The 12,808-nt window shown below is 37.4% G+C and overlaps 1 protein-coding gene across 4 annotated transcripts in view; it reads left to right on the top strand.

The window, feature by feature from the left end:
* The window catches only part of TPK1 (thiamin pyrophosphokinase 1), a 350,900-nt gene that overhangs the window by 117,327 nt on the left and 220,765 nt on the right, over positions 1 to 12,808 (top strand). For all 4 annotated transcript variants that reach the window (XM_033432268.2, XM_049714730.1, XM_049714732.1 and 1 more), the window contains one exon: positions 8,614 to 8,683. In XM_033432268.2, coding sequence (XP_033288159.1) covers positions 8,614 to 8,683 — 70 coding nt within the window. The remainder of the gene's footprint in view (positions 1 to 8,613; positions 8,684 to 12,808) is intronic.

A 12,808-nucleotide genomic window follows, 5' to 3' on the forward strand; every position in this document is an offset into this window, starting at 1 on the left:
CAGTTTTTACACATGATGAGCTTTACTCATCTTTAAGAAAATTTTCCCCGTGCCATTTTAGGATAGACAGGCAGTTTGATGTTTGGTTGTTTTTAAGATTTCTTAGTAATGAGGTATTTAGTGTCACTAAGTGTTAAGGTGGTACCTGATTGTAGACTTCATGAAGAGCATCAAAGATGACTAAATGTCACACTTTATCTCCATAGCACATAACTAGGAGAGGAGGAGGTGGAAGGTGGTAGAGAGAAGGGGTAATAGAATTTACACAGCAGCATATACCTAAAGGTAATAAAAATTTTTCGTTGCATGGCGTGAACTAGCCCATTGGGGCTAGCACGGCACTGTGCATGTAGATGCTCAATATAAATACCATTTGCTTTTTATTTGAAATGAGGATAATTCTGTGTTACTGACTTAACTAAAATTTAAAGAGTATTCCACTCACGGTTTGTGGGATGTTACAAATAATGTGAGCTCTCTTAATAATTGCACATAAGTATACTGTAAATTAAACCTTTCGTCTAAAACTCTGAAAGAGTTATCTAAACAGCAATTAATTATGCATCTTGGTACTCCTGTGAGCAAAGTAAATTGTTGCTCTCTCTTTCAGAGAGCACTTATTTCCACGAAAGGCTTTGAATGAAAGTTTTTCCCCATGAAATAACATCCCCATAGAGAAAGCATGCTAATCCGTCTGTTAACCATGTCCACGGACTGACTAATTTGGATCATAATCAAGGCTTTGCAGGTGAGAGTGTATACGCATAATAAGCCAACTACCTACAAAAATATATACCTCCTTTTAAGGCCTTGATGCAGTATAGACTTGAGACATAATAAGGTCGTATTCTCCAACCAAGAGGAAGATTCTGTGTCTCTGAAGTAGAAATTAATATTTGGATTAGTTAAGGCTCCTTCAGTTTCAAATGACAGAGAACCCAACTCAAACTGGCCTGAGCCAAAGAAGGGCACTTGTTAGCGCTTGTATAGGGTTGGCCAAAAAGTTCGTTCGGGTTTTTCATAACATCTTATGAAAAACCGGAACGAACTTTTTGGCCAACCCAATAATTAAAAAGGCTATTGCTAGGACTATGGGGACTCAAACAGTACTCTTGTCTCCTAGTTTTACCTTCCTGTATTGGCTCCATGCTCTGGGCTGTTACGATAGCCCATCATAGATCCAAGCTTACAGTCTCTCAGGTGGCAGGACAGCAGAAAAGGGAACCTGGGAAAGTCTCCCTAGGTTTCATTACCTTTGATTGGATCACATCTCTGTCTCTGAATCAGTGCCCTGAGGCAGGAGATGTAACAGCATGAACTGAGCCATGTGCCAAATCTGAATTTGGGTGTAGATTTAACGCCACTTATGGGCTGCGAGTGCAAGAGCGGTGTTCCCTTGAAGAAAATTAGTTACGCAAAAAATGAAGCTTTGTCCTAACCCTGTCCTCTTCGGCAGGAGTACCACTGTAACCATTTCTTGTGCTTAAAATTGTGTAAATGTAAAAATCAATATCTTTATTACTGTATATATAGTTAATAGTATCTTAGATGTATTTTTCCCTTGTTTTTATCGTTGACCAATATATTTAACACTCCCCACGCGTGAAGGTCTCCAAGGAAGATCCTGTAACTTCTCTTTTAAATCACAGAAATATCCTAAACAGACATTCTGTTTTTTATGAAGAATTTAAGAAATACTAAAAGTGAACACCTAAATGTGTTTAAGGATAATAGTTCATTAAAGGAAACCTTCCATGAGTCCTTATATAAAATATATTTCTTATTAGGCTTCATGATATGGTTGAAGTTTTAACATGGCAGAGAATACTTACAGGTCAATGTTTTTAAGCAAGGGATATTTCTGGAAGAATTAATTGATTTAGACCTTCTTGGCTGCCGTAAGTATAAAATATGAAGTACGGCTTTATATTAGCATTGTCCCTAGTGATGAAAATTGGTTAAAAACACTTATCTTCACTGAAAAATGGGTTAAAGACTTAAATGTAAGACCTGAAAGTGTAAAACTCCTAGAAGGAAACATAGGGGAAAAGCTTCTGGACACTGGTCTTGGCAATGATCGCATAGACCTGATGTCAAAAACTAAAAGCAAAATTAGATAAATAGGGCCATATCAAACTAAAAAGCTTCTGGACAGCAGAGGAAATGAGCAGGAGTGAAAAGGCAATCTACAGAATGGGGGAAAATATTTGCAAGCCTTATATATAATAGGGGATTAATTTCCCAAAATGTAAGTATCTCCGACAACTCAGTATCCAGAAAAAAAATCAAATAACCCAATTAAAAATTGGATAAGGAACTGAATAGACATTTCTTCAAAGAAGACCTGCAAATGGCCAACAGGTATATGAAAAGATGCTCAACGTTACTAATCATTAGGGAAATGCAAATCAAAACCATAATGAGATACCTCTTCAAACCTCTTAGTTTGGCTATTATCAAAAAAAAAAAAAAAGACAGCAGGTATTCGTGAGGAGGTGGAGAAACTCAAACCTTACTTTGCTGTTGGTAGGAATGCAAAACAGTGCAGCTGCTATGAGAAAGAGAATAAAAAGTTAAAATAGAGTTACCATATGACCCAGCAATCCCACTTCTGGCTGTTTATTCAAAAGAATTGAAGTTAGATGCTTAAAGATATAGCTGCACTTCCATGTTCACTGCAGCACTGTTCAAGATAACCAAGATCTGGAAATAACCTAAATGTCCATTGATGGATGAATGGAAACAGAGAATACATAGATAATGGAATATACAGATAATGGAATATTATTCAGTCTTAAAAAGGAAGGAAATCTAGCAATATGCAACAACATGTGAGAAACTGAAGGACATTATACAATATGAAAGAAGCCAGTCCCAGAAAAACAGATTACTTCATGATTCCCCTTATATGTGAAATTTAAAACAGTTAAACTCAGGGAAGCAGAGGATAGAACAGTGGTGGCCATGGGCTCGGGGCAGGGGCAGATGGGGAGTTACTGTTCAACAGAAGTCAAGTTTCAGTTACACAAGATGATTAAGTTCTAGAGATCTGCTGTACAATGTTGTGCCTGTAGTTAATGATACTGTATTATTCACTTAAATTTTAACAGGGTAGATCTCATGTTACGTGTTCTTACTGCAATAAAAATAAAACAAAAGACAAACCACTTAACCTCTGTAATGCCTGATAGTGAACTTTCTGATATCCGAGTAGTTGTGTCTGCCCTCACATGTTTAATAAGTGATTATCACTTCTTAATAAAGAATGTGATGTGTACTTGTTGGTAGACTATTTCTGAGGCTAGTCCAGAAGGTAACCCCCTGCCTTTTTTTTTCCAGCCATACTAGCTCATGTGGGTAGAAGAATAGAAGTTGGGAATTATGTGGTTTACTGTTGTTTCTAAAGCAGGGAGAGAATCCTGGCTTAAAGCAGTAATAGCGATAGACTAGATTGATTTGAGGTACACAAAGACTGATTATATCTTTGGAGTACTAGGGAAGAAGGACCTGTGTTAGGAGTAAACAGGATCTGGCTAACTGGAGGTGTTTAGCTGTCCAGGAATTCTGTAAGACATCTTCTACATAAGATTCTGGATCTTTGCTTTCCTCCAGATTAATGTAGGCACCTTCAACTCAATCCTGACCAAGTCTGTCAAAATATTTGATTTCTTCTCCTAATAATGGGATTGGATCTGAAATTATGCTTGTTACCTTATGTGTATTTTCCTTTTTAGGTATTATTACTGGTTTTAAAATTGTAATTGCAATATAATTCATATTTCTTGTAAAAATATTTTTAGCAGCACAGTGTTTAATGTAAGAGTGAAAAAGTATCTTCCATGATCCCATGCCTATTCCTTATGAATAATCAAGGTTAAAGAGTTCATTGTGTGCAACACAGAAGTGGTCTTGGATTAGCAAACTAAGAAGACATGATAGGCTTTACGCAACACTAAGTCTACTTAGCTTTAAGGAAGAGTTTCAAGACAGGTAATAAATAATGATTGTTAACAAAAATAGTGAACGCCTAGTTACTTCCCAGGAGTGACTTTCAAACATTCTGGTGACTCCTAGTTTGGTATGCTTCTGACCAGGAAGACATTGATTCTTGGCTCTCTTGAGCTGTTGTGCCTTGCTGTTTTTATGAGCTTCCTCAGGGTGTAGGTCTAGTGTCCTTTCTCCAGTGTGGGTGCATCTTATTAATGCTGATCACTGATTACTTGGATAAGCATTCTTGACATAGTAACCTTGGTACAATTCTTAGTTTTATTGAATTAGGCATATTTCTATATATTCTCTGAGTTGTTGTTGCAAGGAAGATTTGACCTAAAGTTTTAAGTAACATATCTTATAAGAGATAACATATAAATACATATAAGAGCTACTTTTTTTTTAATGGTTCCTTACAAGGGCCTTGATATATTTTACCAATATTTAAGTGATGACCATTCAAGTTTGCTAACAGCTTTTTCAGGATTACATATGATATCACAGTGACTATCCTTGTACATACGCCCTTGTGAATTTGGGCAAGTTTTATAGAGGCTACCTAGCATTTCTGGATCAAAGGACATACACATTGAAATTTTTATAAATCTGCCAAACTGTCTCTCAAAATTATAATTTTATCAACTGCATGTAAGAGAATATTCCCCATGCTACTTCCTTCTGATTTTATCTTTGTTGTCTCTCTCCAGTTCCTGAAAAATTTTGTGAGCTTGGTAAAATATATATGATACTCTATTTTGCATTGGAATCAGCACACTTGGGATTAGATCAGTCACAGTACTATAAGTGGCTGATCCAGACTGGAACCAAAATCCTTTATGTCTAGTGTTCTTTCAGTTGACTGACACTGAAAAATGTTTCTTTGATTTTACTTTATTTTTTCTTACATCTTAATACTTGGAACCAATATCATAGTCTACTTTTCAGAAAGTAGACTTTTCAACAGAAATCAATGAACTAACCAATTAACCTCTGATTGTGAGTGGAGCTCTTCATTATTTGTCAGTAACAGTAACTTATGCCAGGTTAAAAAAAATTAGTTTCAGATGTATTTAGTATGCTTATTGGTAGTACCAATATATAAAGTTGATGTAGAGATTTTAATGTATTTTAGTCTTCAGCTGTTTATCAGCCTGATGCATAGTAAATAACTATTCAAGCATTGAAACTGTAGTATTTGATAAATCAGCAAAAATTTTGCTGTATGAGCCAATGACATTTTTACATTAAAGATAACTCATGCAGTGACTTCTTTGCATTAAAGCGTGGGACAATTTAAATGATGATGGAGTGAACATATTTTTGAGGCTGATTCGTGATTTATCAAAAATATCTTATTTGAGAGTGTCCTCTACTACTGATTTTTTTAGTTGGTCACTTTCATTAATAGTCATTTGTTTACTCAGCTTTCAAATTGCTACCAATGAATTCATGCCAACATTATGTAATACATGCTTGAAATTTTGTTTTCCAAATGCAATTTTATTTAAGTACATGGAAAATATTTCATTAATAAGATTTAAAAGTGGTAGAGTATATCTTTTTTGTTCAGCTTTATTGACAACAAAACAAAATAGTTTTAGGGACAGACTGGAGCTTGTGTTTTCTTTCAGATGGATTGCACCACAATCCCAGCTTCTAGGTAATAAAAGAGTGGTCCACAGATTTCATCACGGTTATTTTAACTCTTTTATTCATTTAAAACGGGAATAGATGTGGACAAATTTACTTCCTAAAACTTAGGTATTTCTCTTTTATTAAAACTGCTCTAAAAATACCAGTTTAAGTCTGGGTGTGAGAAATAACAGGCAGGCGAAAACAATTTTGGATTATCAAAGTAACACTGATTTTAGCTGAACTAGAGTTAATAATACACAGTTTTACAGATTTGTCCACTGAAATTGTCTCCTGTCCCAGTCCTCCCATCATGTTTCATTGCTTCTGTCATAGCCCTCATCAATGTCTACAGTGCAACGTATATATGTGCTTCTCTTTCTCCTTTTTCCACAATAGTGTGAGTCTGGAGAACTAGTTCTTTCTGTTATTCATCTTTCTATTCTGTTTAGGGCCTGCCACGTGATAGGTATAAATGTTGAATTCAACTGATATTTGTAAAATAATATAGTGCGAAAACATGACAAGTCATTCTATTTGATAATCCTTTGCCACTACTTCTAGATTTTCATTTTACTTCAGTGAATCAATTTTACATAAAAAGATCTTACAGAAAAAGACACAACAGACTTGTTAATTTTGTTTACAGAGAAATGTATTATATACTCTGAGGGTAATTACAGTTTACCATCTGTTTCTTTTTTTTTTTTTTTTTTTTTGCGGTACACGGGCCTTTCACTGTTGTGGCCTCTCCCGTTGTGGAGCACAGGCTCTGGACACGCAGGCCCAGTGGCCGTGGCTCACGGGCCCAGCCGCTCCGCGGCATGTGGGATCTTCCCGGACCGGGGTGCGAACCCGTGTCCCCTGCATCGGCAGGTGGACTCTCAACCACTGCGCCACCAGGGAAGCCCCCATCTGTTTCTATTTATCAGTCTTTTCCATCTCCCTATTCATTTGTTCTACAGCATCTTTTGTATGTGAGATTATCTCTCCATTTAGCTTTTGATGTTTTTGAACTTTTAGTTTTTGGTATTAAGGAAATATGCAGAATATTTTGTGATCTTCTGCAGGTTATGTTTGTGGTATAATTTGAATTTGGGTCCCTTTCCTTAAAGGGAAATACATGTTGTCGGTAATGGGTAAAATGAGATGTCCCTCTTAGATATCTTGTAAAAACTCTTATTTTTGTTTTGCACTTTTTAAGGACCTTAGGCTTTTCTTTTCTAGAAAAACAATGCTTTTTAGACTTTATTTTCATTCTAACAGGAATGGAGAAAGAGGACTAATGAATGCCTTAGTCTGTTGAATGCTTACTATGTTCCAGTATTGTGATGAGCACTATTATAATTATTAAGTCATTAATTGCTTAATACCTCTGTCAAAGGTAATACTATTACCATTTACAGTTGAAGAAGCTGAAGCAAAAAAGGGATTTCTTTTTTTTTTTTTCCCACTTGGCCTCTGTTTTATTTCTGATATAATATAGGACAGAAAACTATTTCCCGTATATCATTGATTAGTGGAAAATTCTTTGGGACCTTTACTCATGCCAGTACGGTCAATTAACTATCTTTTCCAATATTCCACCTGTTATAAAACACCTAGAAATTTGGAGGTAGATTTTATAAACACTCTTTTAAATGTGTAGCTAAATTTGCAAAAAGGGAAGGTGATTTCATAAGTGCAATAAAATGAGGAAGTAGCTCAAAAAAAATACAGTTGTCTCTCGGTATCCGTGGGAGATTGGTTCCAGGAACCCCTGAGATACCAAAATCCGCAGATGCTCAAGTCACTAATATAAAACGGTGCAATACAGGAATTCAGCTCCTTCCACAGATTCAGCCGGGGACCAAATTTGAAACCTTTGGGTATGGAGGGCCGATTATAGTTTGTTTCTTCTGAAGCTGCTGGTGTCCAAGGTCTTTGCTGATTTTTATGACCTAATGATTGGTTTTAACAGCTATGTGGGGACAGAGGCAAGGCTTTGGTCTGTTCAGGGTGAGGAATTAGAATCTTAGACATCTCAGCATTCACTCTTATATTGCCCAGGATTAAAAAAAAAAAGTTTGATTAGAAACTATTAGATAAATGATATATTTTTTTAAATAAAGGGATGAATTGATGCTAAGATACTGACCATTTCTAGGAAAATTAGAAATTAGAGAAGTAACAATGACAAAAATAGTAGACAATGGACTAAGAAAATTTCAAGGAATGATTGACCAGCAGCATCAAATCCTAGGATGATACTAGGGGAAAAGCACGGTAAGCCAAGAGATAAAAAGGCCCAGTTAGAGAGGCAGCTGGGGCTCTTTTGCCTTATCTGATTATCTTAGTGCTTCCCAAGTTTCAGTCAATTTTGTACCAACTTCTCAATTTTTACAGTCATATATATCTAGATTATTAGTTACTTCATACTTTAAAATAAACTTATGATGTTATGCTTATTATTTATTTATTTATATATTTTTTTTGTGGTACGCGGGCCTCTCACTGTTGTGGCCTCTCCCGTTGCGGAGCACAGGCTCCGGGCGTGCAGGCTCAGCGGCCATGGCTCACGGGCCCAGCCGCTCCGCGGCATGTGGGATCTTCCTGGACAGGGGCACGAACCCGTGTCCCCTGCATTGGCAGGCGGACTCTCAACCACTGCGCCACCAGAGAAGCCCTATGATTTATTTTTAAAAGAAATCTTCCATATCACAGTAAAATATGGAAACCCTTAATACCTGCCATAAATAGAAAATTTCTATAAAAATTAATAAAATAAGGGAGCAAGGGACTTGCCTGGTGGTCTCGCTTGCGTGTGTGATGTGTAGGATCATTTTCAGTACCAGCAGTGTCACTGGCTGAATGTGAAATGATCCAAGGAGGGGAGCGTGAGTGTGTGTGTGTGCGTGTGTGTGTCTGAGTGCCTTTTAACGTTCAGCCTTTGAAAGATACTGCTCTAAGCTTCCTATATTGAAATATTCTTTGTTTTTTTTCTTTTTGAAGCTCTTTTAAGAGCCTGTGCTGATGGAGGTGCCAACCGCTTATATGACGTCACGGAAGGAGAGAGGGAAAGGTATGCTTTCTTTCAGCCAGTGTCTGTTACATCAGTTCTGCTCTTGAGCTTGCTTTTTCTCTTCTTAGTGAATGGTGACTGTTCATTTTCCTTCAGATGCTTTTTACAGAAAACCACCTCAGGGAGAGAGCTGCTTAACCATGTTGCATTATTTCTTTGCTTTGAATGGTATCTGCAAGTAGAAATAGGCCAATCTTATTCTTACTGAAAATAAAAAAACATTCTACGATTTCACAGTCTCATGAAGTAGCATTATCAGATATCGATATTTGTGAGGACTTTGAACATTGACTAAAATAATGGTAATTTGAGTTTTTATTCAAACAGTTTAAAGGAATACAAACTGATCTCATATAAAAGATATATACTGCTGTAGAAGGTTCAAGATTTTTATATTAGCATCGAGTAAAACTCAGTGTAATTTATCTTACTTCTGAGTTATGCATACATATATTTTAAAGAGATAAATAATTTATTTCTTAATGATTTGTTATCTGTGCTCTCTGGTTTTCCTGATCTTTGCATGGTGAGCTATTTTTAGATGTGAGAATACATTTGATGAAAGCACAGTTTAAATCTAGCTCATTGCCAGCATGTGTGTAGTTCATCCTCTTGGCAAACACAAGAATTTATAGTCTAGATATAAGTAGACTAGCTATGAAATTTAGTTCTACTTCTACCATATGTGTTATTCAATGTACTGAAATGTTTATAGTTTGAGAAATCACCTCCTTGCTGCAAAAAATAAAAATATTTGATGCAGCATACTGTAGCTGTGAGTTTAAATACATGTATTTTGAAATGATGTAAAATGCATCTTTATGGCATCAAAATTTTTACTTCACGTTTTTAATATTGGAGCTGTTATTTTGAGAGCAGCTGGTTGCCCGTAGGAGAAAGGCATGAGATTGGGCATGTCTGGATGCATTATCAAAGAATATAGCCACAGTGACAGCTAGGAAGACAATTTAAATTCTTAACATTTTGTGCGTCTTTATTTTATTTTATTTTATTGTTTTTAAATTCTTTTTTGCGGTACGCGGGCCTCTCACTGCTGCGGCCTCTCCCGCTGCGGAGCACAGGCTCCGGACACGCAGGCGCAGCGGCCATGGCTCACGGGCCCAGCCGCTCCGCGGCATGTGGGATCCTCCTGCACTGGGGCACGAACCCGTGTCCCCTGCATCGGCAGGCGGACTCTCAACCACTGCACCACCAGGGAAGCCCCTGTGCGTCTTTATTTTTAAACTTTATGGATTCCTCTGACTGTATTCTTGAAGACTTGACATGGACAGTGTGTGAAAAAATACTCAAGTATGTGTATAGAAGTGTCTGGGCCAGTTGCTTCAGAGAGGAGCATAATGGCCATGTGGGCAAGATATGAATTGGGGGCTGTTTGTTTCATGCCTATAGGCTGCTTAGTGGCCAGCAATCTGGTACTGAGTGCTTCTTCTCTTTGTGATGGGTGTAGCTCATGAACATAATTACATGAACCAGAGCTGTGAAAGGGTATTAACACAGTACTTCCCAGCTCTTCCTTGATCATAAGAACCATCTAGAATGCCTATGAAAAAATAGATTTCTGTACTGATTAATTTTATTGGATTGGGCTGGCCACTAGTGAGAAATACAACATCCAACATGTTTACTCGCATCTGAAAGTAGTGTACCTTGCCGGATCTGGGAATGGGTGCCATTATTTTTGGCCCAAGTTTCGAAATAATCATTTCTTATATTTCTGAACACATTTATGAGTAATGTTACGGAAATCTTCCAAGAAGATTTATATGATTTATCTAGCATCCATTTGTCCATATATGAAGATGTTTAAGAAGAAAGTGTATTTGTTGTTGATTTTCAAGTTGTAATAACATTGTTTGCCGTGATGCATAGTCTGATGCTTAGGGACGTGGCTGGCTGGGGTGAAGATAGAGTCCCTAATAGGGAGATGAGTGAAGCTAACTGCTTCATGTGGGAATTAAAGTCTTGGAATAAATCTCATTAAATCCAAACCCTACCCAGTTAAACTAATTGGACATAGGTAACTAAACATTGTTCCTATTAACTGTATTTTTAACAGAAAGGCTTTACAATGGAAATGGAAAAAATATTCATGAGTTTTGAAAAGCCAAGTTAGGGTTGTGGACCGCTGCTTCGCTTGTTCTTATTTTTTTATTTATTCAGTGTGCTAATCTACAATGTAATACCTTATAATTATGCAATAAAACATGAATATGTAGAGAATCATCTCCAGTTGAAGAGAAAGTGAGATCTTTACACATTAGGAATGGAAAGAAGGAAGGCTGATGTAGACAGTAACAGAGGAGCAGGGTTTGCCAAGGGATAGGGCTGAAGCAAAGTTCAGTGGTGACCTTACGTCTGATCATGTACGGAATGCATTCAGTCTTCTACATCTTTCACAAATGTTTGTCTTTTTGTTTGTTTGTTTTGTTTTTTTTTTTACAAATGTTTGTCTTTGTTTCTACTTTGAAAGTCACCTCTCTCCATTTACCAGGTGTTTTTTTTTTTTTTTTTATAAAGAAGCCCTTAATGTTTTTATTTATTGTGAAAACAGTTCATGGTGATCTGAGTATATGCTAGTGAGTCGGGAGAAACAAAAAGAAAAAAATAAAATTATCTGTTATTGGGACTTCTTTTGTGGTACAGTGGTTAAGAATCCGCCTGCCAATGTAGGGGACATGGGTTCAATCCCTGGTCCAGGAAGATCCCACATGTCATGGAGCAACTAAACCCGTGCGCCACAACTACTGAGGTTGTGTGCTGCAACTCCTGAAGCCCAAGCACCCTAGATCCCATGCTCTGCAACAAGAGAAGCCACCGCAATGAGAAGCCTGCACACTGAAATGAAGAGTAGCCCCTGCTTGCTGCAACTAGAGAAAGCCTGTGCATAGCAACAAAGACCCAGTGCAGCCAAAAAAAAAAAAAAATTGTGATTTTTTCCTAAGTAGCAAAGAGTTGCATTGAGTTCTGCCATTTGGAGTTCAGAAAATATGACTAATTTTTCTTGCTCAAGTGAATGTAAGCTCAATGAATGTAAAGTCCCTTGTGCCTAGAAAATTAGATTCTCAGAAAATATTTGTTAATAAGTATTTGATTACAGTTACTCTGTTCTCTCTCACCATGAGGTTTTGAGTGACTTTGATGACCTGTGTATTTTCAGTAACTAGATTACCTCTGCTCTGAGAGCTGATAGGTTCTGATTCGGGTGTGTGTTCAGTCTGTACATGAAACTGAGGCAGGGTGAAGACCCAGTCAAGGAGACATAGAATGGGCACCGCCAGTGATATTTGGATCCTAGCTGTGGTTGTGGACTTGAGATTAAAGAGGAAGACAGTTTATGAAGACTCTTTGTACTGTACTCCTGTACTCTTAACTGACTGTTTTCCTAACCCCAGATGTCTGTTTTTGGAAATGTGGGGTAGTAAGTTTGGGTGTCAGATGTGTGGGCTAATACCCCCAATTCTACAGCTCCAGCCTGATACAGACTCAAGTCTCATGTTTATATTCTGGTAGTGGTCTGTGATGAAAAAGTCCATTGGTGGGCTCACAACATCTGCCTCCTGTCTTCTCCCAAGTAGGTAAAACCCACCGTTGGTCAGAACCAGGATGGAGAAGCCTGGCCCCATGATCAAAATAATCACAGGATACAGAGATGAGGGTGAAAAAATAGAAGAGAAGCAAGGTAGGATTTGCTAGGAAGATTTTATGGAGCAGATTTTTTTCTTGCTCATCATTGATAGGCATTGGAGGTTTGTTTTGTTTTTCTAGCGATGATTTTATTGACACTATATTAGATCAGAAAAGTGTAAACTGTCCACAGCAAAGAATATTGTGCGATTGTTATTTGCTTGTACTAGGTAAATAAAAGTGATGATGGGGAGGGTTATGCACTCCCCGCCCTGCCCCCAACCACCATTGCTCTCCTCCCTCACCCAAGTTAGTCCTTTTTCTGCATCTTTAACAGATACTGTAAGAGAAGGACAGTTGTTGCTCTAGTCAGTTTTTAACCAGGGTCCGGAAGGTTGTCAACTCTGACAGTAATTACCAATGTTTTCCACCATAATGAATATTAAAACACAAACATAGAGAGAAGTGCACAAGTGATAA

Source organism: Orcinus orca, chromosome 9, assembly GCF_937001465.1.
Source record: "Orcinus orca chromosome 9, mOrcOrc1.1, whole genome shotgun sequence".
In the NCBI taxonomy this organism is placed as follows: domain Eukaryota; kingdom Metazoa; phylum Chordata; class Mammalia; order Artiodactyla; family Delphinidae; genus Orcinus; species Orcinus orca.